This window comes from Platichthys flesus, chromosome 1 (genome assembly GCF_949316205.1).
Source record: "Platichthys flesus chromosome 1, fPlaFle2.1, whole genome shotgun sequence".
Taxonomy (NCBI): Eukaryota; Metazoa; Chordata; class Actinopteri; order Pleuronectiformes; family Pleuronectidae; genus Platichthys; species Platichthys flesus.
Window position 1 is genome coordinate 25824565 of NC_084945.1, and position 27860 is coordinate 25852424.

The window sequence follows — 27860 nt, forward strand, 5'->3', positions numbered from 1 at the left end:
GACTGAATTGGTTACCAAACGGCTCTACCGTACACTTCCGGCAAGAACCTGCCTTCTGTCAGACAGAAAAACTACCACATAGACCCTTCAATTTATGTTTAGCTGTGCCTTTTTTCATTTTGAATTACATAGTTGTTGTTGAACAAGAAAATGAGACCTAAATATACTTATCTACCAGTGGGTCCATTAAATTAAACAGTGTGACCATGTTTAATCAGTGAATATTACAGTAGGCCTAGCTGTTTAAATAATCTGAACACATTCAGTGAGGTCGTGACTGTAGAATCCAATGATGTGGCTGAAAAAGAGCACTGAAGGAAATATTGCAGCTTGTGTGTTCCAACCTTCTCTGTTTTCTCAGCTTGGGGTTTAGTTCAGTTGACACACTTGCTCATACACCTTATTTACCTTCTGATAATTGTATTGTCTGTTGAAAATAAATTTAACTTGTAGTCATATGTTAGTCATTTGATTATGTTAATTAATGAAAAAGTAAAGACGCTTTAAAGACATGTTATATTTTCTGCACATATTACCATCTTTGATCTATATAGTTCCTGCAATTACGGGTGTTACCGTCAAATCACAAAAGTTAGCGTCAAAAGCAGTGATGACCTGTTAATATCAGTGATTAATAGGTTCCCACCATAGACTGTAAATAAGATGGACAACACGTCTGGGATACGAAAGCTGCCATCTTGTTCATGTTGAGCCAGAGTCTTTGCAGTAGTGATTAGGGGGAGGAGCGTCGGTGGCAAGTTCCTGCTTATATTCATGTTCGACCAATCAATAGACACTCTCAGCTGTATGGCAGCTTATAGCATTAAAACTAGAAACCAGATAAATTTGCAGTTACGAGAAGAAACCATCAATGAGAATTACACTTTTACATTTGGTCCATGTTCTTTACACTAACATGGAGGAGGCAGGCTTCATGACTTGTACTGCAGCCAACCACCCGGGGGTTATTGAGACACTTTAAACCGTCAAGTTCTTCATCTTTATTAGGAGTCAATGGTTCTTCTCTTCAGTAATAAGCGGCCAAATATTAAAAAAAGGTGTCTTTGTTCGTATTTGCAGGTGTCATTCATAAACTCTAAGTTAAACTGAGCCACACTTGCTATCTCGTCATTACTTTAACTGTACTCCATGTTTGGAAGGGTTCCTGGGGTTGTTGAGTGCATGTTCTCCTTGTACCTGGGTAGGTGTGTAGGTGTGAATGTGAGCAATGTCATCATCTCTGTGATTGACTGTGGAGCAGCTGGGGATGGGCCTGCCTCCCACCCATCAGCAGCTGGGATTGGCTCCAGCTCCCTCACGCAACCTAAGATTAAGCAGGGTAGAGCATCTTTTAATGAATGGGTTCTTATCAGTAGCCCCTGGTGCTGTGTGACCCCACTCGTTTCTTTTTTCAGTGCGGTTGTGGATGAATTCAGCTCATAAAACTGTTCCCTTTGTTTACTTTCTCCCTTTAAAACATTAACCAACATAATCTGCTGAGACGTTACTGGAGAATTGCAAGATGCTGCTCATTAAATGTGTGAAAGGTCAAGCAGCTAAATCGACCTCTGAAGAAGATTCATTTTGGGGCAGATCATCTTTTATAGTGTGCGGTTTTACAAGTGGTTGGTTGTAGGCGAATAAGACTGAATATGTTCTGTTTGTCTTTCTCCTATTTATTATTAGTTTATACATTTTTTTTTTTAAACGTGGGGAATATTTGTTGTAGTTGATTAGTTGGAGGTTACAGTTCATGGTCATGTTTTTGTTGACAATATTAATCATCGTAGAAACATACAAACACATACTACATCATTAGACCAAGTTGAAGGATTTTTAAAAGAGATTGAGTTTGTATAAACTAAATGCATTTCTCTCTCTCTCCCCCTTTGTGTGATCAGAAAGCGGATGACCGAGAGAAGAGACAGGAAGCCCACCGTTTCCATTTTGATGCCATGTGAAGTGCGTCATGGGAGAACATCCTCTCCTGCACTACTCCGCCCAGCCACCACCCTCCTTCACACACACAGACACACACACACACACACACAAACACAAACACACACACACACACACACACACACACTAACACGCACACACACACACACGGAAACACACATTTTCGCATAGGCTTATTTCAAGGGCCAATAAATTGTTCCTCATTTGCAGCAAAACGTTTCTTTTTGATATTTTAAAGTCCTCGAGTCAGATGTGAAAAATATATGCTCCATTTCATTTATTCATTCCAGGGTTAGAAGTTCAGAGGCTTGAACAAGGCCAGGGAAACACAAGAGAAATCCTAATGGAGAGTGTAAAGCAGGACTATTTGGACAAAATGACAGATTTCTGTTGAATTGCCCAACAAGTTATGAGCAATGTTACTTGAAACCCATGTGTGTGTTATTGTCTATTGTCTTTGTCCTGTTGATTCGCCTCCGGTTTCCATTTGACTGAGATGTTGTTCAGGAACCCTTCATTTTATAACCTGGGAAATGAAAGTGAAGGGAATTCTGTGATATCGATCTGAGCCTCGCAACTGCAGCAGCAACTGGGGCAATGTGAACAAAAATGGACGAGTGCTTTTTTTCTGCCACCAATCTCAACAAAAATGAAGAATGGCCGTCAGGTTTGCTGAGAGGTTTGCTCATCTTTCTCACTCTTGACTGTATCACAGTGCATCATGGGAGTGCCAAAAAGGAGTTTCTGTATATCCTGCAAATGTCTAATGCTACTGCACCGAGGCTCAGCGATGACTGTTCCTCCAGCTTGTTTCATTCTGTTGTCATCTGAAAGTTAATCTGCTGTACATTTGTATTTATTTTACAAGAATGAGCTCTTGCCTTTCCATGTGATCTGCACTTTTTTTAACTACTGATTAACAATGGCTGTTTTTAATTTATTTTGTTTTGTGTATTTTATTTGCAGCTGAATGTCTAAGCTACTAAATGTGTTGACTTACTTTCGTTGAAAATAAAGATTTGTCCAGTTTCAATCAACTTTGTGTTGGTTCAGTTTGTGCTTTATTAGACATTAGATGCAGTAAGTCCCGAACCCATAATTTACCACTTGTAAGAAATCCCCCTCTGGAACTCATTTCTTAGAACATTGTTTGTTTTATAGCGGGGAAGCTAGAGGGGAATTTACACCCAAAATAATCATCTCTACACGCTCTCGTTATCTAAATTTGAAGTGAGTGAAGCCGTGCAGAAATTAACCTGCCTTTTCTTTTTCTAAGAGACCCCCGGAGCCCCCTTTGAGAAACCCTCTGGTCCCAGCATCCCATGAGCCACCCTGCTAATTAATACAAGGAGGGTGTTGACGTTCCCTTTATGGCCAATGAGAGGGGGATTTTCTCAAGCAGATCTCAACTGATACCAATCATGGGCGATCATACATGTTACACTAACATGGACTTCACAGTCATAGCTGTGTGCATGTGAGACTTTGCTCAGATGGAGAGAGAGAGTCTTAAAGCAATGAGGGGGTGGAGCACTACAACTTAGGTTAAGCTACACAGAGGAGGCACACCCAAAACCGGGAAACGAGGTAATATAGCCGAAACAAATAAAAGCATGGAAACAAATACCATACTACTGCTGAGATGCAAAGGGTATAGTTGTATCCCTAAAGCCTACAGTTATATTTCAAACTAAATATAAATGTAAAAGTTAAACTAAAATTACAAATTTGCATCCACAACTAAGTGGATTCTAGTTTCTAATGCGCCCTTAAGGCAAATTCAGAATGAAACCGATGTCCTAAATAGAAATTCAATTTAGTTTCTTTGAGAAAAAATATGTTTCTGATAACTTGAAATGCTGAATTATTATTGATCTGCAAGATATCTGTTTTCAACTGGAGCCATGGGCAAAAGTAAGAACAGTATTTTACACAATCTGCAGTGCACTTAATGATCAAAGTATATGTATTGTTCACTCTGTCTAAAAACAAAACAAAGCTATTGCACTTATCCATTATAAATCTCAAAACAATGCAAATAGCAAAAATCACTAGTGTGATTTGTGTCATGTGTTCCTTTCTCCTCCTTTGTTTAACCTATTTTAATTTAACGAGCTGAGTTCGTTGGACCTGTTTTATTTTGAAAGAGAGGACCGGAACAGGGACGTCCTCAGTGTGTTTTTCTTGACAGCCACTCACTGATGTCAGCAGCGCCCACGGCATAAATGAGGCTGGTTCAGGAGTGTTTGTGAGTTTGGTCACAGACGGAGATCAGACACTCTCCTCCTTTTTCTCCTCCTTCTCTCCTCCTCCTCTTCGTCGTACTCCTACCACCTCTCTCTATCTCCATCCACCCTGCATCCATATGCGTCCTCTGGATACCTACCTCTTCTAGAGCGCGTCAGGATCAGTCCGTCTCCACATGTCTCCACCTCCGCTGTGGTCCCTGTGTGTGCAGTGATGATGCCTGGCTAAAAGGCACTGCAGCAGCGTTTATCTTCCAGCCTCAACGCGAACTGAGGCGCGGACCGTGGAGTGACTCTGGTGCCGCTGCTGTCCTCTGGAGCGTGGCTCTGCGTAATGGATTTACTGTTGGCGCAGAAAAGTTGGATTTAGTGAAGCGCTCCCTGAGATGGACGGAGGAGCAGGTTGTTTTTAGAGAGAAGAAGCGGCTGCTGGGGTTGGATTCACACCGGGAGAGGAGATGCTGAGAGGTGAGTGAAAAGAAGCTGCCGAGGAGTCGTGTGTTGCGCGTCAGGGTCCGGCGCTTTGGGCTGGAAGAGCCCACAGTTCATTATTTATTTTTAGTATTAAAGCTAAGAGTCAATAATGCATCCATCAGTTATTTTTGCATGTTCTCCTGTTAGGGCGGTGGATATTTCATCTGCAGCTGATTCAGATTCGAACACGCATCAAACATTAAGGCGTGAATCGTAAAACAAAGTCCTCGTTTGTATGTATTTCTGATCAACTGGAGACGGAAATGACGATCTGCAGGTAACGATATGCAAAGTGTCCTCGGATCAATGTCCCCTTGCGTTCTCTGTAGCATCTAGTGGCGTTCTTCTGACTTTTTATTGAAAATCTTAATTTTCTCTTGCCTCCACTGACACCGACATTAACCAGTGGTCTGTAATGCACCTCTCCAGTGGCCGCCTCTGCTGAGCCTCTCATTGAGCAGAGACACACCGGTTGGGTTTGAAGCACGTTCAGTCTCTGCGAGGTGAAAGAAACTGAAACTGACTTCACCTGAGCCCAGATGTTTCACTGTTCGAGTGTGAGGAGGCAGCAGCAGAGGAAGCAGAGGGTTTGTGTGGCAGCAGGTTTGAGCTTCTCTGTCCATTAAACTGAGATTCATGGCTCTAATGGACACCTGAGGTCAAACATGATCTGAAGCCCACACATGGGCCGATCAACCACCAGGGAGACGTGCTCCCGACCTTCTCTACACAAAACTTTGTGGAGACGGAAGGAAGAAGCACAGGAGGATTGTTGGTGTCACGTATGGATTTGAAATCACGTAAAACATTGGATTCTGTGAATAGAACTCAACTCAGCTCGTGTTACTTCACAGCAGCCATCACGTCTCCATGAATCTGTCCAATCAGCGCGTGTCCGCTGTGCTGCGCGCGATACGCTGCTGCACGCGCACGGCTCCAGGCCGGGTCTCGCGCCATCAACACCTGAGGCACGTGCCGCAGCTGCTGTGCGACAGCTCGTGCTGCTTTCATGGAGAGTTCATGTAGCTGTGGGGTAGAGGCTGTGTTATATGCAGGTATTATATACATGTAGATATGTGTAGGCTGTGTGTATATACAGGTATTATATACAGGTAGATATGTGTAGGCTGTGTTATATACAGGAAATATGTGTAGGCTACGTTATACAGATATTATACACAGGTATTATATACAGTTTAATATGTGTAGGCTGTGTTGTGTTATATGCACACCAGTCTATGATGCACACACGCGCCCATGTTAACGGATTAAACCTGACGCGCTTCAGCAGCGCTTCTAGAGATTCAAGGTCTTGTTTTGCGTGCGGTTCACAACATAATATATACAGAAAATATCTTTCAGATTAGTTTGAATGTGTATCCGTCCAAAATGTCAAGAACATAAATGTTTGCAGCACCACTTTTTAAAAAATAAAAGCATACCAGCATTTCTGTTGACTGGATCAATTTATTTAGGGGGTTTTATTGTTACATTTTAGCTGGAGCAGAAGATACATTCTGTCTAGTACTGGTATTTATTTGAGAAACCAGGACTACTGTTATACAAGGAAATACAGTAGTTCTACAAGAAACCCCACAAAGGCTAATCAAAAGTTTTAAAGAACGTTTCTCTCTCACACACACCACGTGACTGATGCACAACAGGTAAATCTTCTCATGTCAAAACGATATCACAGTAAAAATTATTTTTTTTATGGCCATTTTCAAGTTAACCCTATGTACAAGCAGCTGTGGCAGCAGGAGTAGCTCCACTGCAGAACCGTGGCTGAACTGCAGCCAGTGTGACGTCAGAAAAGATGTCACATGACAAGACCTAGCTACCTGCAGTAACTGTTCCTGTCCTTATTTAAGAGGAGCCGGCGTTACATGAAACCTCTCAGGATTAGACAATGTAGTTTTTAGGAGGTGTCCTGCAGACCTAACCTTAACTGTATGAGTGTGAGGATTATGAAAATAAAGAGTATGAGATAATGTGTTTATTGAGATGCTTTTCAGTGTGGTGCTTGTTACTGTTTGTTATCTATATCCATTTATGAACGTTCACAAGATCTTCTTTTGTTTTTACCTGACAATGGTTGCAACTCCTCAGTTTGTTCAGTGGTGGATGTAGGATTTTTCTAACTCAGGGCCACAGTTTAAATGCAGGGGCCAGTTATATGCCCAAATGTATACTGTTAGCTCTGTAGCTGGGAGCAGAACATCATTGATATATTTTGAGTGTGGCACAGGTAGGTGTTCATAACTTTTACAGATTTAGATTTGTTAACATTTCCAGACACAGGCCCTGGTGAAAAGATGATTAGATCCCATCTGGCCTGCGGTATAGCTTGTTTACAGTGTTCCTGCTGGGCCTGGACGATATGGCCAACTATTGTATGAAGATAGAAATATTAATATCAGTGGATATTGATAATTGTTATGACAAATGTCAGGTTATTATCTTTTATGACTTGTGCTCCGGGGTAAAGGCTCTTCTTTATGACCAGATATATGACAGACGCTTGAAAACAGTAAAACTTTTAACAAATCTGAGGTAAATCAGTATGTATTATTCCTTCTCACTGTGCATTATCATTACATGGACTTTTGTTATATTATATATTATATATTCAATCATATTCATTTATTGCCCTGCTCTAGTTCCCTCTCTCTGTAGCTTTAGCGATGGGCTTTCACAAGAGCTTCAGTAAAAACTTAGATCTTCCACTTGTTATTTGGGAGGTCTGTTCTATAAACGTCCCCGCGGTGGTTCATAGTATCCACCTACGATACTGGAGACAGAAGTAATGAGGATCCTGGGGGGTGGGGGTTATTGTGTGTCTTTCAAAATGAGTCCATTTAAATGTGCCTGTCCACTGTTGCAGTAGTGTTCACTGCTTATGTTAACATTGCATTCTTCTTCATTAGAACCCCCTCTTCTCCTTCTCTCCCTCTCTCTCAGTCTCTCCGCCCCCCATCCTTTCTCCCTTCCCTCCTTCCTTCCTGGGTTTCATTATGCAATGTGCCAGGCTCAAGCTCGCTCTCTAATTTGCTGTGTGGGCCAACCTATTATGAACTCAGTGGGGATCAGGTCTACAGCAGCTTATCAGAGCGAGCCAGTGGCAGAAGCTGTAACATGCTCACCCCTTGGTGCAGATATCATTGTAATACAACATATTTCACCTATTGTCTGTAGTCATGTTCAGCCCAAATGCCTGTCTCCTCATCAGCGCTGTATAATCCTCGGAGCTTGTAATCCTGTTTTTTATACTCAAGCTTTAGTGGGTTAGATTAGTGGGTGAGAGTTGAGTGGCTTGGGTGAGAGGTGATGTTGTCCTGTTAACCATTATGTACCTATTATGGCAAGTGGAGGTGTAAGTTCCCCAGCAACTGCTGCACATATATTATTTAATTCTTATATTAGGCTCTTATACTTTTACTTTACCATCCCTGCTACTTACGTTTACAGTTCTTCCCTAAACCACTTAAATTATTTACGATTGATATCATGTTTTACAATCAAAAACACAACCACCACTTTGTTTTAATGCTGAAGATAAAACTGATAAGCTGAGACAAATTAACTAAGATTTTGAATACAGTTTTGATGATGAGTGAATTGTTAGTTTTTTTGCAGATGCACTGGTTACAGCTTCTCTATCGAGAATTTAGAAAACAATAATCAGTTCATCTGGAAGTCCGTCTGGAGAACAATCATTTGCAGCCATAGTTCAGTTCATTGAGAACTGAGCCATGCAGCCAGAATGTAACCAATGGATGAGAACAGTTCATCAATGCTGTGTGTCAGGGAGTTGACATATAGTCGATAACAAGTAGAAGATTGGTGAATATCAATAGTTAGATTAGTATCACTGGACCATATCATACATTTAATTACATGACAGCAGTTGACATTGATGAAAACGTTTTGTTCTTCTTTTACTGGGTCCGTCCTTTCTTTCCCTGGGGTTTGCTGGTTTGAGAGTTGTCATGGTAAAAACAGGAACAAACTGGCGATAATTGTCCGGCTGTACCATGAGATTGCTGGTTCTGTGTCTCGTGATCTTTAGCATCTGTTTGAAGTCAGGGCCATCGCTTAGGCAAAGGCACAGACACTTGTCTTGGACCCATGGCATCTATTAAATGTTGAAGCTCCCATCATGGCTGAGGACCTAATGGGAGCACTGACAGATACAGACTGTTCTTTGTTCCTTCTGCTAATGTTTTTTAAATAGATTAAACCTGTGCCTATCGTGATCCTTGGAGATAGTGACGGTTTGATGGATCTGTGCCGTGAATGTAATGTATTGTAATTGTGTTGTACTATTGCCTGCAAAGCAAATAGCCTCTCGGGGACCTCAAGCTTTTGCTTTACTCAACCCACTGGTCCACAGTTAGAAATGTGAACTTCAGCCTCTGCAACTCCCTAATGCTCCATGTTCAATATCTTCAGTCTTACTCATTTGTCTTTTACAAGATGATTCATCACTAAACACAGGATGTTTTTCACTACTGCTCATTCGTGAATGATTTCTATTGGCAGTGATATGATGACATTTACAATACTACTACATACTACATTATAGGATTATCTTTTCTCTCACGGCTCTCCTCCTTTTCCAGAGATTTACTTTAAGCTGAGTCGATATGTATGTTGTGCTCACTATTCGTCACGGTCTGCTGAAATCAATACTGCAGATGGTTACACACTCTGTGGCTGCTGAATAAGTTGATCATAAAGATTTAAAGTGTGTTTTATGTCACCTGTGGCTAATGTGTAATATCTCTTCTTTACAGCGTGGGTACTCTTCTTCCTAATAGAAGAGGGTTTCGCTCTGGCACAGAGATCTAAAGGTAAGCTCCAGCTCGAGTACGTTTCTCTCCTGTTAATGTTGTTTCGCCACAACTGACTCTGACTGGTCTGAAATCAGGAGGAGTTATCTTCACTTGTATCATAAAACAAAATGGCTCCGTTCTCAATTCTGTTCTTTCTTTCGTGCCTCTTAGGTCCCTATCATTTTTTTGTCATGTTTTTTCTAACCCTCCTTCCACTCTACCTCATTCATCCCCCAACTCAATAATCAATCTGTCTGTCTGTTCTCCTTTCTGCTTTCAGAGGTCCAGAGCGAACATGGCGCCCAGAGCCCCAACCAGAATGACTGTGGCACGTGGGTGCGTAACATCAATGGAGGGGTGTTCACGTCGCCGAACTACCCCAACACCTACCCACCCAACAAAGAGTGTACCTACATCCTCGAAGGTAAAACTGGGTCTGTTTTCCTCTGAACACTTCCTTTTCTGCTCGGTAGCAGAGCAGCTGACATGGTTTCCTGCCTCTCAGCGCACTGCCTCTTTCAGTGAATTGTCATTAGTCTGACTGACATTGTTTCATATAACCTTGCCCCTATCTGATTTTTGTCTTCTATTTTCTGGAGGGCAACATTCTGATATTTTCTGAATGGGCCATCCTGAATTTTTTTCCACCTCACGGATAAAGCCCTTTCGAAAAGGAAAGTAGCGCATTGTGCTTATCCCTGACTTATGGCCTCATCAGGCTGGTGCTGTGTTCATCTCTATAGGCAGGGTAGAAGACACCGCTATTGAATGAAACATAAAAAGAGATGGAACATCTGCCGACTACACGACTTAGCTTTAACGGTGTATACTCTGAATTGCAAAAATCGGTGTCATCCCTTTAGCATTTATCACCAATAATCACATCCATCAGTGAATTAGTGACCTGCTGCACTGGAAGCATAATGAAAAGCCTCATTAGCAGCTATAGGAGGAGAGGTCTGGGACATTGGTTGATTTGTTCTCATGATAAACTGATGACCTGTTTGTCCATGAGGGTAAAGCACTCTCTTTCATGCAGATGAGATGTGTGCCTAGGATTCTTCATTGCTGTGGTGGGTAATATATTTTACACATGGCTCAAGGGCTCCCCCTGTGGACAAAGCAAGCCCAGGTCCGTCTCTGAAGAATAAGCAGGGACTGTCACAGTCAGCCCAGTGAGCTGCGTGCAGTGGTGCACCACAGTCGGTCTGGGAGGCAACAGATGGAACCTATCATTTGCTATCATTCGTTCTTGAATGGCCTGAGTCATATTCATATCCGAGCTGCAGTGCTGAGCCTTTTGTTCTGCCTCTTATAGCAACCGAGAGACGCTCACGATTGGCGAAAGTGCTAATCAGATTGCTTTGTAATCATGATTTGTGGTTAGTGATGATCATTGATTGTGACGTGTCCCCCAGTTCATCATCTCAATAGATCGAGTGATTATACTTGCTGCGCTTTCTCTATCAAGCTGTGACGTGCGTGCATGTGTGCGTGTGTGTGTGTGTGTGTGCGCGTGTGCGTGTGTGTGTGTGCGTGTGTGCGTGTGTGTGTGCGTGTGCGTGTGCGTGTGAGTGTGTGTGTGTGTGTGTTTGTGTGTGTGACAGATTGAGTGAGATTGAGAGTTACACATAGAATGAGACTCAACACACCAGGGAAGGGACAGACCGAGAGCAGGAAGTGCAGGAGAACAAGCTGCTCATTCAAGCAGAGAGGGATAACAAATTCAAAGACAAGAAGTGAGGCCCAGAGTCACACAGAGAGAAGAGATTCTTCTGTATTATTTTACTGCAGTTCCACGCTGTAACATATCCACATGTTCCACCCTTGAACTCGCTCTTTCTATTCCTAATGGTTCGTGTTTGGCTTCACCATGATTCACAGCTTCCCCATCACCAGCATCTTTATTTAGTATGATTCATCTCCTAAGGCAGGCTCTACTTGCCCTTGACAAATACTTCCTGTGTGTGCATGTGTGTGTCCTGTGCATGACGTGACGCATGCTTGCAAATGAGAACATCCACCTTCTTGTTCATGTTTAAGAGACCATCATAGTGAGATATTAGCTGACTTTGTTCTTTCCTGCTTTTGCAATCAGAAATGTGTTCATAGTAGTTTTTACCACAATTGCTACGAAACAATTCTCCTTCCCATTAATAAATGTTGCTCGATCATTGAGGCTCTTTCTTTAAATATATCCCTTCATATTTGAATGAAGCTGTAAGGAATACTAACATTCAGGAAAAATCAGAGCCATCCTTACTAGATGCCATGCTTCATATTCATTGGCTGAATAAGGCTTTATGTGCCTATATGATAGAAGCCTGCAAATAGGTGGCAGCAACAACCTACAGTGGTCAACTTCAGCCCCATGAACCCACATCTGACTCTACTGTTTAGTCTCTGCTTTGGAATTCCAAGTTGATTTGTCCTTGTCCTGTAAAAAACAACATTTAATATTATCTTTATCATTTCCCCCCCCCCCCCCCCCGTTTTTCTTTCTTTCTCCTCTCTTCATTGTTCACCCAAGCTCTCCCTAGACAAAGGATTCAGCTGGCTTTCGATAAGAACTACTACATCGAGCCCTCGTTTGAGTGCCGCTTTGATCACATAGAAATCCGTGATGGGCCGTTTGGGTTCTCACCGATGATTGATCGCTTTTGTGGTGGAAAGAACCCGGGCCTGGTCACGTCAACCGGACGGTTCATGTGGATCAAGTTCACCAGTGACGAGGAGCTGGAGGGCCTTGGCTTCCGCATCAAGTACACCTTCATTGCAGGTATTTACACCCAAACTGTTTTAATTCAATTCCATTACACCCAGTGACTTTTTACACCAATATCTGTACATATCAAAGGTTGTGAACTGGGACTCAAGTCCCTGTTCAGACCTGGTATTAACATCAGTCCTGAGAGATCAGATCACAAGTGACAGAGTAAAGGACTTATAGCTGTCACTATAATGCATCCTGAATGTGTCTCCTATTCCCACCACTGGCATGCAAATAAACTTGACTGTCATTTGTGTATGTGAAGACCAAATCATGTCTTTTTTCTACCCAGTCTGAGTTTACAGTTTACCTGTGTGCATGTGTTGGCAGGAGTGAGAAGGAGAGAGGTTGAGAGAGAGGAGTCATGAGGTGCTGAGTGAATCTCGTGCAGCTCTGCTGTGATGAAAGTGTCACCAATTTTAGAAATGTGTCTATCCTTGTGTTGATTTTGTGGTGATGGTCACAAACAAATCAACTGAGAATCGTTCGCTGTGAAAATGTTGCAGGTCAGGGGACGTAAGCTGAGGAGGTGGTCCTTCACTTGTGGCCCAGGATGTATTTGGGTTCTCACAGTGAAAACAAGATGGCCAAATGTGTCCAAGACCACCTCTGAATGTGTTATTTGAAATCTCATTACACATTCAATCAGCATTTGGGTGTGTTCAGACGTGTACTTGGTGCTGACCACATATGATTGGATCACTCAGGACAGATGTTAACACCAGGTCTGAAAGGCAATAAAAAGGAGAGACTATCAGCAGGCTGGAAATCCACAGATCACCGATTAAGTTTTCAATATTTCAAACGTCTTAGGCCTCCTCCCTTCCTTTTTTCTTGCTTCTCAGTAAACAGAATGTTCAACGGCTCCTGAGTCTGAACCCAATGTACCTAGAAATCAGCGTCTCCCATCCTGTGACAGACATTAGCTTCAAACAGAGCCTTTTCAGCTTTATCTGTCCTCCCTTAATAGGATCTTATCTTGTGTTCTCTGCTTACGCATTTCTGCCGTGTGGATTGAGAGTGATGTGCCTCCAAATCTTATCATTCCAGACCCTGATTTCCATCTGCACGTGGGTGGACTGCTAAACCCCATACCAGGTAAGCTCCTCAGTATTTCATTGGTTTGTCTTCGATCCTTTTTGAAGGGCTCCTCTGTGGCTGGAAGCTTACCGGAGGCTATCTTTGTCTCTGACGTGAATGTTAAATACACAAATGTACCTTGACAAGCACCATTTTACATGAAATGAAAGGACACACAAACACGCATGTGCACACATTTAAACACGTGAAAGAACACACACCTCTTTTATCCTGCGATTCTCTCCCTGTCTCGCTGCCATTGTTCCACTGTTTTATTGTTGTCTTTTTATCCTGATCTGCTGCGCTCACTGCAGCTCCACCCTAAACTCTTTACTTATCTGAATAAAATCCTTCATCTCTCCCTGTTGGTCGTGCTCCACGCCTCACCCTACACTTTTTCCTCTTTACTTTCTGCTCCTCACTCTGTTTCTCTGTTTTCTCCCTTTCTTTCTTCTTTTTTTGCCACTCTTGTACCTCTGTGTGAGCCCTTCCTCTCTCCCACACCTTTTCCTTCTTTCCTCTCCTTCACATTTCTTCTGTCTTCCTCCAGACTGTCAGTTTGAAATTGGCGGATGGGATGGGATTATTCGCTCTAGTCAGGTGGAAGAGGAAGAACGGGTGAAGCCTGGTGATGCTCTGGACTGTATCTGGACCATCAGAGCTCCCCCTCAGTCCAAGGTCAGTATGAGAGATCAGTGTAGGGAGGATGTTCTGGCTCATGTTCGCTATATACTTTCACAACAATCCATTTCAATAAAGCTGTAGGTCTGGTCTTTGATTTTATTTTGACAAAAAAAAATAAAGGACTTTATTTATAACATGTAGTTGTGATTAAAAATCTCTAAACATCCTGACTTCTCACTGTTAAAGCACTCAAGGACAGTTATTCATCTCCAGGAGATATTTGTTAAAGCCACTGACATTGGCTCCACTGAAAGACTGAACAATGTTGGATTTTTTTATTTTACATTAGACTCATGAATACCATTGTTCTCAGTTATGTTTAGTTATATTTCAGTATCCATGAAGATAGTGCTCATCCGTCTCAGTGCTTTGTAAGAGCTGTATAGTTTTGTTCGCACGCAGCTAAGAAATCTGTTTGGTCAAAGCCCTAATGATGTCTTATTATTGTTATCAGGCTTAACGTCACAGCAAGTGATACAAAATCTCTCACTAGTGACTCAGGGACTCTGTAGCCTATCACAGAACAGATATATAAAAGGTTATCCAAAAAAGGAAAATGACGATAAAATGATTTCGAAATTACTCATCAAGTGGAACCGCTCAAAAATTCTCAATCATTGCGGAGTCAACTCTAAACTCACCCTGTGTACCTTCAATATGTTCCCATCATCTGTCACTGAAGTTGTTCCTGCACTTCACATTTTTCCAGTGTTTCCCACATAATAAGATCCATCTATGGCAGTTGCAGGGATGGACGCGCACACACACAAACGTTGCGGTCGTGCACAGATTCCAGGTGACGGAGACGCAAAGTGCACAGTCAGACTGTCCCACTTCGAAGGCTTCTTCAAATGTGGCCCACAATTACATGCTTCCATCCCTGAGAAATGAACGCTTGAATGTAGCAGTGGTGAATGGAACAGAAAGGCTGCACAAGCACTTCCAATCTGTGAGAGCCAGGAAGAGAATAAAGCATTTGCTTTCTGTGGCGAGGCCAATGCGCAGTCTGGCTTCAAATAGATTTCATCTCTGGTGAACTTTGAGCCACAACATTCATCTGCATTCGCTGTCACCCGAAGAATAAGATAGAGATCTTCGTTAGATGCCACGTTCAGGTACACACACAACAGTTTCTTTTCTCAACACTAGAATAACCTTACGTTGTTTTCTATCTGTTTTAATTAATGTGAAGTCACATTCAGATCTGTTCTGTTCCAAAGGTAATTAATTAAGTAAACAATCAGTCAAGTGGATGTAGATCTATAAAAGCCTGGAGTGGTTTTCCTCATTCAACCATTTTGAGTGCGTGCATGTGCTCTAGTAACGTGCGCTCCAGTCACTGGGAACAAATCCTCTCCTATTATTTTGATTGTAATTCAATACATGCAGGTTGTGAGCAGTGTGAATACACAGAAAGGCCTAGCATGGGGGAGAAGCAACACAGACAAATCAATTTTATTTAAAAAATAACAGAGTGACAGCCTACTGATGTGCTCTCATAATTTATGATGTTTATGAGGGGACATCTGAAATCCCACTGAAATGATAACCATAGCCGGACTAGCCTCAATTCATAGCTGCTCTGTTTCTCCCTCATGACTAAATGAGTCATCAGCACACTGATATGCTATTCACTGGCCATAATATACTCACACAAAACACACACACACACACACACACACACACATCTAATGAAGTATAAAAGAGCAGATGCACACATTCAGTCACAAATTACATAATACACTGTCACATACAGTTCTGTAAGCAATTACAAATTTGTGTACAAAGTAATATTTTATGCACACACATGTGTACACAAGTGCATGACTAACACACTCCTCCCACACAGACACAGATTCATCGCCCACAGATATTTCACTGGTCCGACATGTGCAGTGTGAGGCAGCCGTTAAGAGCATCTGAATTTAGCAGCAGCACTGAGTTGCCTAACCAGAAATTAGCTCGGCGGAGCAGAAGGTACAGAGCAGCACCTCCAGCAGCAACATGAGAGCAGCTACTTAACTGCTGCATGGTCACAGGTGCCTGTGTGCTTGATGTGCACATTTCATCTGAAGCTAACTCATGACACTGCCATGCAGCCAGGTCACAGTGGTGTTCATGTAAGTTACTGACACGATTCATCGGAGCTTTTCATAGAAAATATTTAGATCTATTAGAATATGAACAAAAGCAAGGTTGCTGCATACCCCTCCCCTCACTCCTCCTTTCACAAGCATGAAGGAGAAATTTAAGTGGCCTTCAGGCATAGATGAGTTTAGCATATTTTAGCGGTACTCGAGCATGACCAGTTTGGTACCCAAAGAAGAGCTTCAAACAAAACTGATTCCAGAGCTTTAAACGGCTGCATTACTTCTTTTTTTCCAATACTAAAATGTGCTTTGCTTGTCGGGTATTTGCTCAAAATCTTGGAAAGGAGGTATTAGTGAATGGTGGGGGCAAGAATTGGCAATGGCAATAAGCCTTATTTGCTGGAACAACTTAAACGACTTCTTTCACACAGCACTGTGTTAAAGCATTAACAAACAGCCAGGTCTACTGAAATCAGAGGAGGAAGGGAGTTCTGCATGTCACCTTCTCCTATAGGGGCCGGGCACCGGTTTAGGACTGATCCTAGAATCGCCCCACTAGAGCCAGTGTTTGTTTTTTTCTGGGCTAGTATAGAAACATGATGGTTTAGGGCTCTGTGGAAGAGGTCCTGATCCCAGTGACGATCTGAAGGGCTCATTCTAATCTAACACAAACACAACAATTTATCAATATAGGTGATTGTATATTATAAAAGCATAATGATGAATATAATCTTCTAAGGCACACACACACACACACTATACACATTAAATGCATTATTTATTCAGTGGTGGTTTAACAAGATGTAAATGTTGATCCGGACAGTTTGACTCCTTGTTCATAAGATGTATCTACTTTTATGGCAAACAGAGAACAGAAGGAAATGCCGTGCTGTCTTACACTTCTTCATCTTTTGCCACACCATCAGCCACCATAATGTGTTTTAATTATTAACATTATTAATGATGCCTTCCATTTAGATGAGCCAGTTAATGTTATTAGTTACGCCAGTGTTTTTTTTACACTGGCTGACAGTTTAAGATGTTTGCTGTGAAAAAAAAGGCAGTGACTGAGAAATTGGTTTCAGTGAACTGTTAAACCGTCAGATCATGAAACCCCATCATCCCTGAAGTAGCATATGATCACTCCATCAGACTGATTTACTAAGCAGTTGTGGCTGGATTGTTATCGTCACATCTTAAGGAACTTTGTGTATCATGTGAACATTTCAACATTATGAAACAGGCCTGAATTTCCTGCTGGTATATCACTGCAGTGCTCAGCGTTCAGTTCACTGCTCTTCAGTCCCTGTGGTATTCTCTGAATTGAGACACAGCTAAGGAGATAGAGCAGGGAGTACTCATGTCAGATATTTTCAAAGTTTAATTAAGTAGCCAGCCATCAGTATGTGAATAATGCATGCTTGCTCCCAAATTAGATTAGATTTACTTGGTTGTTATTTGATTTGTCTGTCGGAGCATCTTCTATCCATCTTCTAAACTGTGCAACCTGTTCCTATCCCAGTGCACTCCAGGGACACTCTTCCACCTTAGTCGATTAAAGCATATTTTACATGTATTTGCCCTCATAAGCGCGCAGCTGCTGATTATGTTCAGACAGCTGTGAGGTGAGACTAAAGATCGCAGTGGCGTTGGCACATTTGTTAGCCTCCACACTGATATCCATCTCTCAACTTGTCTGCAGATCTACCTGCGCTTCATGGAGTACCAGATGGAACACTCTAATGAGTGCAAGAAGAACTTTGTGGCCGTGTACGACGGCAGCAGTGCCATCGAGAACCTCAAGGCCAAGTTCTGTAGCACCGTGGCCAATGACGTGATGTTGGATAACGGCGTGGGAGTTGTGCGAATGTGGGCCGATGAGAAGAGTCGACTCAGCCGGTTCCGCATGCTCTTTACTTCCTTTGTTGACCGTGAGTATCAGTCGTCTTGATCGAATTTTAGAGTTATGCCTTATTTATCCAAACACTGTAGGTGTGTCATAGCCTGAAGTTGTCAGACTCACAATTCTAGTCAGAATGCGCCAAGCCTTAAATAACAGCTGGCTCCCATCCACTCCCATGTTAAAACTTTGTGCGGGTCACACCGGAGGCTGAAGCACCGTGCTGCGCCAAGGCTGCCTCGCGCCGTGCAGGGATCGTTTCGGCATCGAGTCAATTTTTTGCCCTTGACGCGAGTGTATCGCACCAGGAAACACACTGAAAAACGATCTTAAACTATATTGATGACATATTTTATATGATATAAATGATCAAATATGCATCCCATACTTTGAAGTCCCCTTCTGTTGTCCTGGAACTTAATTTGACAAATGACATTATTAAATGTCCCCCTCTAAACATCCACTACAGCTACACAAGCAGTGATACAGATAAAAAGAGAGAGAGAGAGGGGGCTACGTATTCTCCACATAGGCTTGAGTGGATAATACGTAATTTACCCTCGACACCCAACATTTAACGGAGCAAACAGCGAAGTTCTTCAACATGGATGACATTAAATTAATAATTGAAGTGGCGAAGTGCAGTGAGTTGTATGATCCTCGGAACATGTTGTATAAAGACAACATCAAGAAAGACAAATGTTGGGACGCTGTTGCTTGAAGTTGGAGCAACAAGTAAGTATATGCTTTTAATCTACTGGATCAACGGGTGATATTATTAGCGCTGCCTGGTGGTTCAGCGTCGCTTCAGTGTCCGGTGTGAACAGCCAAGCGCCGGCGCGATAGGGATTAGCGCGGTGCTTTGGCGTCGCCTCCATGTTCTCTGTTCCTCTTTAAAAATGAATGCGCTGTCGATGTCTTCTAAAACAGACTCAATGGCAGCATCTACACATCTCAGCTCTCCAGCGGCAGGCATGTTTGTTGAAAACGTATTCAACCCAAAGGCACTTTGATGACGTGGTTGATTATGTTACCGTTGATCATCTGTCCATAATCGCATAAAGCCCGCCCTGACAATCTGATTGGCCCGGTCGGGCATAATTTCTCCTCAACGGTACGACTCCAGACCGAACTTCCCGACCTAAAATGTTGTGGGCGGGGCTAAGTTCGTCTGGCATCCAGGCTAGGTGTGTCAGTGAAAGGCAAAACTCTGTTCCAGGTTCAATTGCCTCCTATAACTCTGTAGAAGTGTGTCACAGACTACTCGACTAGTCGACTATCAAAACTATTAGTTGACACTGTGGATAGTTGTAGAGGAGTTGTTTATCTGTGGGTTTAGCACTGTACAGTAATTAAGCAATGGCAGGGGCATCTACAGCAGATATGCAGTAGGGGGCGCTGCTGTTAGTGACAAGCAGTTGTCATGTGTGACTTTAACCCTGGAGTGTGGGAATCGTGAAGAAGAGCCAGAGAAATGTGGCCAAATGACCAGATTCAGATGCTCAACTAAAAAGTTAAAAAAAGATTAAGACTGCTCATTGTTCACCAACAATACCAGGCCAGTGCTACCTATGACCACAGGTCGTAGCTACACCGGCTTAGTGCTAACGCTAGCAGTAGAGAAGTTAGCAGGGAGGAGCGCCAACAGAGTCGAGGGAGGGAGACGACAATCACAGACTTATTTGAATGTCCTATCACTGACCATTAAACGCCCCATCTCTTTATCACACATTGACAGGGATTAGACCAAATGTGTCCCTTGTAATTAAACCACTAGCCAACTACTTGTTGGGAATAGTTGATAACCACTATCATAGACTGCAGAAGGAGCATATATTATCACTTTATTACAACACTAAAAACCAGTCACCACATTACCCACACACAGAAAAACAGTTGCTGTATGAGGTTCCACATTCTGTCTGATTCCCTAGCTACTAACAAACACTGAAGGGTCATTTCAGGGAAGAAGGCCAAACAATTATTCATGTTTTTTCCCATAAACCATTTTCTTATGTACCAGATTAATAGTTTTTTTTTAATATAGAAATATCTTTTTTTATTTATTTCCCTATTTTGGTTAAAAGAGAAGCTGATTGGGTTTAATTGATCTCCTGGAAATAATTATACATTAGGCTTAATTTTTCAAGAAGAAGGGAATTTAAAACAAATGAGGTTGAACATAAGGAGACAGAAATGTCTGTTTCTGTTGGTGCACCATGATATTTTCATTAAATGCCTGAAAAGATGGAGATATTAATTGCCACATTCTCTTGCGCTCTTCTGAAACCCTGGGTGAAGGCGTACGTTGTTTTCATCAGCAAAGCCAGAACCATTTCAGCACTTAATGGCATTTTAGATTCCAGCAAGGATGGGTTTTATTTTACTCTGAGAATCCTTCAGACCATTCGGTTGCTCATTAATTCTGATCACACAGTTCATCTTCGAGAAGTCTGAAGTGAGTGACTCCCAAACTTTATTTGGTGAGAGTCAGCCACCAGCTCACAGTTTACTCGGAGGTCAGAGACAACCATTAATCTTTGTCACTCGGAGAACAAGATGAGTTTTGCCTTTCACCCTCCATCATCCTTAATGTGCTCTAATCTTCTGACAGAGCCCCCGCTGAAATGTAAACCAGACATATTAAGACTTTCCTAAATCCACACATGCACTCACCCTCCTGCGCGCGCACACACACACACACAGCTCGCATACCTTCAGATGTGAGTTGTGAGCTTGTGCGGGGGGAAGAGGGGGAAGAGGGCGAGGCATCGTTGACACCCTCTGAGGAACAACATTTTGAAGGCGGGAGATGTATAATCAGTGTTGAAGTGATCATAGTGTCTCTGGATTGACCTCGTCTACAGGCTGACTGGGAGATGGGGAGGGCGCTCACACAACGCATTCACACACATCTTCAACACACACACACCCACTGTACATCCATGACCCTTTGTCAAAGTTATTTAACCCTGAGGCAGAAGAAGCATGCAGGCTCGGAGCTCTCAACACAGTGGACCGCATAGCAGAAGCTGGTGGAGCGAACCACAATCTGTTTCAGTTGTGATAAAGATTCAGAGTGTGTCTGCCTCTGCTAAACAAGAGACAAGGAACATTTTTGTCAAGGGGGCTTGGAAAGGATAGTTTGTAGACTTGTATATATCATAAGAGAAAGAGGTTCAATGATACAAGAACAAAAAAAGGCAGCGGTACCTTATAGTAAAATGTGGTCAGATTGTTATGGCAAACATGGGAAGAAACATAAGAGGAGCTAGAGAGAAATGTATCCAAAATGCTATAATACATAGATATTACTGGAAACCAATTAGACTTCATATAAATGGAATGTTGGAAGTGTAAAAGTCAGCTGGGTACCTAGGTTCACTCATTCTGGTGTGAGATGTCGGAATATTGGTGAATTTGCCACTTTCAGCTCCACCATTACACGCACAATCGTGTCTCCTTGGTGACAAAACAATGAAACCAGACACACTGGCCAGCAAATTCAGTTTTAAAAAGTTGGTTTGACCAACTGGAGAAATCCTGGATGTCCCCTCTAAGGATGTCCCAATAGCAAAGGAATGGATCAATGAAATTGTTAAGATTTTAATATAATACGGGTTGAATTGATAATAGGACTGACACATGGGAACACTTCAGATTTAAATTTTATGTAAATGGAGGGTCGTCCTTTACTGATAAATTGATCTGTACTGTTTCTGCTATATGGTATACTCATGGTAGAATACGATGTCTGTTTTACTCAAACATCAAGGTTTATAGGCTCAGTTCAAACATCCTCCTGCATCTATGTACTTTGTTTATAATCAGGTAAAGCTTTTTCTAAATAAATGAAGCTCACTTGATTTATCTTGATTCAATAGATGAGAGAAAACAAAGGAAGAAAATACATATCATAAATCTCATACTGTATAAAATGCAGACGAATTCAAGCAAACTCCAATTCAAGTCGGGACAATAACTTGAGAAGTAAATGGAGTTTTTGCTGAGGTCTTTACATATAAAACCATTAAGATCATTTTAGAATTAGCTTTAAATAGTAGCTTCTAATGTGATCTTGTCTGATGTTTCACTTTTGTAAATTGCAAACTGAATGTCCTTCTCTCACAAGTGCCTAACACTACTTTTAGCAAAGAGCAATTTTCATGATCAAGGAGCACGTTTTAAATTTGTGAAAAAGTGGTGACACACACATAGAATACATGGAGATGTCAAGAGAGTCGTTGGTGATACAACTGTGTTGCTCCATGAACGGCTTGTTTCAGATTAAACTTGCCACTTGTCATAGACATCGTATTGTCTTAGGTCTAATAAAGGTTTGGACTTTGACATGCATCAAATCTAATTAGCTGCACAAACATGCCTGGTTGTAAAGCGTAATTTCTGAATTTGCAGTGTACTAAATTAACGTTCAGTTCAAACTAATTAATATGGCTGACTGCGTGCTTAGTTGATTGCTCAGCTCAATTATGGAAGGTCTGTGAGAGATTGGCTGTCCTCCACTATATCAAGAATGTCAACACCACGTTAAACGCTCAGTTGTAAATTGAATGCCTTTCTGTTACACAACCCCCAGTTTGACTTCCTCTGGGCTGCAGCACAATATGACGCCACTGCTTTTCAACCAATGTCCAGTTCACCCATCTGTGGCAATACATTAAATCCAGACTTCCCATAGCTTTAACTGTGGCTCCAAATCTACAGCAGGACCCAGGTATCAGTCTCATCCCTCAGCCTCGCGCTCCCTCTCTGACTGGCAGTGCATCGATCTCCTGAGCCCAGCAGCCAGCTTCAATTACTGTTCATCTCCGTCTCTGCCATCTCAGCCTTCATACACTAACACTCACTTTAATGTTGGGTCTCTCACGGCACCTGCCTGACCATCTGCACACCCCGATGGTCCAGAGCCATTTCTACCTTACCCCCCAACCCCTGTCTTCTTTTCTTCTTTTTCTTAATTGCCCCTCTCCTCCTGTCCCTATTGTAAAATGATCCACACACCCAACTGCTCTCCCCCTCTCCCCTCAAACTCCCTTGACGTGAAGGTTTCAGCTCTGTGAAGCTGCCATCTCCTGCCTTCATTAGTCCCTGATGTCACATATTGTTTCTGCAGGAAATGGGGATGTGTGGCTTTGTGTGATCTGTCTCCATTAGACCTGAGCTTTCAGAACATAATAGAACGTTTTATCTTTTATTACACACAACTACAGATTTCTGCTGCCAAATGGTTATTTTATCTGCGTTATTGTTTTGCAGTTACTATCCGAGTAGCTTCTGGTCCTTGTCGTCGTCTTCTACTCTGCACTGGAAGCTGTGGCTTTTCTGCTTGTTTTGACAAATGTGGTTTTCTCTTCTCTCTTTCGCCTGCAGCTCCATGTTCGGCCAGTACATTTTTTTGCCATAGCAACATGTGTATTAACAACTCTCTGGTGTGCAATGGGGTCCAGAACTGTGTCTACCCATGGGATGAAAACCACTGCAAAGGTGATTATCCTCTTTCTGCCAATCATTGCCTGTTTATTTTTTTTTGTGGTTAATTTCTATTTTAGTTTTGATTTATTTTTTCCTTCTCATACCTATACATTTTCTACTTTTCCATGACTTTATTTTGTTTTCTTATTCTCTCGTCTTGCCCTCTTGTCCTCTGCAGAGAAGCGATCAAAGGGACTTTTCCATCAGATCACTAAGACCCATGGCACTGTCATTGGTGTCTCCTCAGGGATCGTTCTGGTTCTTCTCATTATCTCCATCCTGGTCCAAATGAAACAGCCAAGAAAAAAGGTAACTCGTCCTTTGTGACTGACACGTTGATTGACATACCAAGGTAGAGGTACTTAATTGAAAGGGATTGTGGGATTCCACACCAGATGGGGCCACATCTAGCTATGAAGACAGAGGAAATAAGACATCCCTTGGATTTCACACCATTACTGACAATCACAAAAATAAAATAAAACACTAGCATAGCACAGGAATTGTTTGGTTCCAGTTGTCTACTGGTTTAGTAACTTTATATTAACTTGCTTCATCCATTTGTACTTCACTTTGTGATTTCCTTAAATAAACCCATGGCACTCCTTAACCAGAAAGAGGTTTTATACCTGGTCTATTGAATCTGTTGTTTGTAAATACATCCTCTCTGACTCCTCTGAAATACATTTCTCATCTATGACTGTAACACATTGTGAAAAATGTTCTAAAGGATCTCGAGGTTTTGGCTCTGAGCAGATGGATTTGATGCGTTGAAGTATTCTCACCCTGCAACTGTATGAAAATATTTTTTAGAACTGAAAAACTACAATCATAGTTACGGTGCATTCTGATGGAAAATACACTATGATAACTGAGGCTTAAAAATGTAAAAATCTAAAGTATGGACATTTGTCATTTTTTTAATGCAAAATATTCATAACTAATAAGTTATGATTGACGGCGACCTGGCAACATAAGCAACAACCTCCAAACTGTCATCAAATTATAATACAATCATTGCTAATTATGAGCACTGCACAAATGCAACTTTTTTTTCAGAGCTGAGCCTAACTGACTTAGATCCATTATGAGCATTATAGACAAAAATGCAGTACAGAAATCTCTCATAAACAAAAAGGGTCTAGTGTATTACTCATAGGAGAGTCATACGTGTTCTTACGTCTGTTCTCTGGGTATCAGTGTGAGAACCAGTGGTTTCCTAATCAGTTCATTTAATGGTTCTTTTCCAGGTTGTAGCACGTCGACCCGGTGTTTTCAACAAAGCTGGATTCCAAGAGGTGTTTGACCCTCCACACTATGAGCTCTTCTCTCTACGGGACAAGGAAATATCCTCCGACCTTGCTGACCTGTCTGAGGAGCTGGACAGCTTCCACAAGCTGCGGCGCTCCTCCACCTTGTCCCGCTGTGTCCACGAGCATCACTGTGGCTCACAAGGCTCAGTGGCCACCGGTGGCGGCAGTATGAAGCACAGTCGCACCACCCTGAGCTCTATGGAGCTGTCCTACCACAACGACTTCTCCAAGCCACCGCCCATGAAGACTTTCAACTCCACAGCCAGCTACAAGAAGAGCTGCTACGGCTACAAGCAGCACTCACAGACTCACGACTGCGACCAGCAGGTCATTGAGGACCGCGTCACGGAGGAGATGCCATGTGAGATCTACGGCCGCGGTGGCGGAGGAGTGTTAGGAGGAGCCGCAGGTGGAGGAGCAATGGGAGGCCCATCAGGAATAGCAGGAGGAGGAATTGGAGGGCCAGTGGGGATAACAGGAGGATTGGCGATGGGTGGAGGAATGGGAATGCCGGGTGGAGTGGGCATGGCAGGGCCAAGTGGCATTGCTGGAGGTATCGGTGGTGGGATGGCGGGAGCCTGTGGAACCCTCAGTGTCCGTGGCAACAGCGCTCGTAACAGCACCACCATAGTTGATCCCCAACAGCGCTCCATTTCCATGGACTTCTAGATGGAGAGAGGGGGAAGAGAAGCAGGAAGAGAATGCAGGCAGATCTTTGTTTTCACTCATCAAGATGAAATGGCAAAGAAAAGAGTCACAATAATCTTAAACTGATCGCTTCTGGTTCTTCTTTTATTATTTCTATCCAAGCGGCATTTGGTACTGTGGGTAACATTGGGGGATCCTCTCCACAGTCACATGTGGAGATTTGAATGAGAGACAAGAAATGAGGCACCAGAAGAAGAGAACCCCTGAGGAAACAAGTTGTTTACTTCTTCACCCGATTGAAGGATTTCACATGCAGGAAGTGTGGAGACATCTGCTAGCTTCTTCAGTCTTCTACTTGTTCAATCTCTCCCTCCATCAGAGACGTACGGGAGAATGTTGTCGCATGCAGATCCAGACTTTTCTCTGCTCGGTCGACTAAAAGACCAGGAAACCGATCAAATACTGGGAGAAAGAGAGGGATGGAGAGACTGAATTTTTACATGTATTCACCTGCCATGCACAGATATATATATGATATATAGTGCGTCTTCTAATAATTTATTTGAGTCTTTATTTTTGTCAGTGTGATGTACTATTAGATCCAGTATATATCCAGCCTCATTATGATGTTTGGCTTTTAACTCTTTAATCTTTTTCAAATGTTGCTCAGATGATTTTTAACGAAAATGACTTTATCCATGGTGTGGTGTTGATGAGGATGATGAGTTTGATGCTGATTAGAAACCCGATGAAGATGTGATATTACAATAATTATTATGTAGTTTTCATGCTTACCTCACACATACACACGAGGTACGCTCCATCCAGTCTCTCCTCAGGAAGAGTACTTGAAGAGACTCTTATTTTGGTAAGAAATAGAATTGAAGATAATACTATTTCTGCTCTGTGAGCTTTATAGCATATGGGCATTCAGGCAATAAGTAATAATTTATTAATTATGCTTGGTTGTGAGGCCTGGACTGAATCGAAAATAGCAACCATCCCACTCTCAGACCCCTGTCCCATCCACCTTATGAAGACATAATGTGATTTCTCAATCTCCCCATGAACCGGGTGTTTAAAACAAGCACAACCTGTTTCCCTCCAGAGACAGACATGTAGCCTATGTGGAACTCATTTATTATTTTAACCACTGGTTGTATAATTTCATTCTGTCGAATTAAACGAGAGCTTACTCACCTCCCATGGGTTGAGCTGTTCTGTTCATTATAACCAGGAAAGAGCTGGAGATGTCACGTTCAGGTAAGATAGATATCTTGACATGTGGATTGACAAGAAACATTCTTACAAGGTGCTTTAGCTAACTAGAGTAACCACACTGCGGTTGGATGCCTCCGCCGACCAGTGCAGTACCTGTGTACATATTTCAACATACTTTTTTTCTAGATTCATATAAGGTTACTGTGACCTTTGACTGCTGAAATATAAATGCTTAATCGTAAAAAATCTTGGTGGAAATGACAACTGATCAAAAGTGAAAGAAATTCCCTCAGGCAGTCTTGAGATATCACTTTCACGTGAAGGGAATAGACAGATGGACAACCCGAAAACGTAGTGCTCTTATTAAAGATAAATGATCTGAACAAAAAATTAATCGTTGGCAAGACTTTTATAAAAAACTCTAGAATATATGTTGTATTAAAATTTCCCAAAATCCAGTGCAGTAAGTTGCCTTGAGTTTTTGAGTTTTATTAATATATTTTTTCCGTGTAATGATTTATTTGTGTGTGAACCTTCTGAGTTCAAATAAAAAACGTTTTTCAAGGTGATTCAATCCATTTGTTGCGATATGATCAGATCTGATCAAATGAAATCCTGCAGATAGAGCAGATCCTCTGCATCTCTTCACTCACTCCTGCTCACACGCAGATTCCTCTTTCCCTCTGCTGTCATGATGCATTTGTTTGTCGAATGCTCGTGGCATCCTTTTGAAATGTCAGATACTCATCGCCTCATGCATTGTTATATGGTGACGTGCTCCTCTGTGACACAGATGGGGCCAGATGCCTGTAAGTCCATGAGCCTTCAAGTCATAGATGTGTGATGATTATCAATATATGATGCTGTGATGACAGACCGACACCGCTGAGCTGCTGGAATTACTAAAAATAACTGTCATTGAAAATAGATCATTGAATACACACATCACACAATGTGCTAAGTAAGTAACTCACAGAAAACGATCTTATTGTTGAATTCTACAGTTCGTGGAATTAGCCGGGAAGTACACAATAAGGATTTAGGTGGAATTAAAGCCCTATCCATGTTGTGTATTTTTACAATGATAATCCCTTAAGGGTCGCTCCAACATCACAGGGAACGATATAAACATCATTCAGAGGAAACA

The 27860-nt window shown here is 42.2% G+C and overlaps 2 protein-coding genes across 2 annotated transcripts in view; both read left to right on the forward strand.

The window, feature by feature from the left end:
- The window catches only part of itfg1 (integrin alpha FG-GAP repeat containing 1), a 140924-nt gene extending 137928 nt beyond the window's left edge, over nt 1-2996 (forward strand). The window contains exon 18 of the mRNA XM_062390039.1: nt 1902-2996. Coding sequence (XP_062246023.1) covers nt 1902-1961 — 60 coding nt within the window. The 3' untranslated portion in view covers nt 1962-2996. The remainder of the gene's footprint in view (nt 1-1901) is intronic.
- Nucleotides 2997-4224: 1228 nt separating this feature from the next.
- On the forward strand, nt 4225-27291 carry LOC133955286 (neuropilin and tolloid-like protein 2). Its single transcript, XM_062390053.1, has 10 exons — nt 4225-4673; nt 9476-9532; nt 9795-9938; nt 12045-12293; nt 13335-13382; nt 13915-14042; nt 17841-18069; nt 23430-23543; nt 23710-23840; nt 24782-27291. The coding sequence occupies exons 1-10, from the start codon at nt 4664-4666 to the stop codon at nt 25511-25513; spliced, it is 1842 nt and encodes a 613-aa protein (XP_062246037.1). The 5' UTR covers nt 4225-4663; the 3' UTR covers nt 25514-27291.
- The last annotated feature ends 569 nt before the right edge of the window (nt 27292-27860 follow it).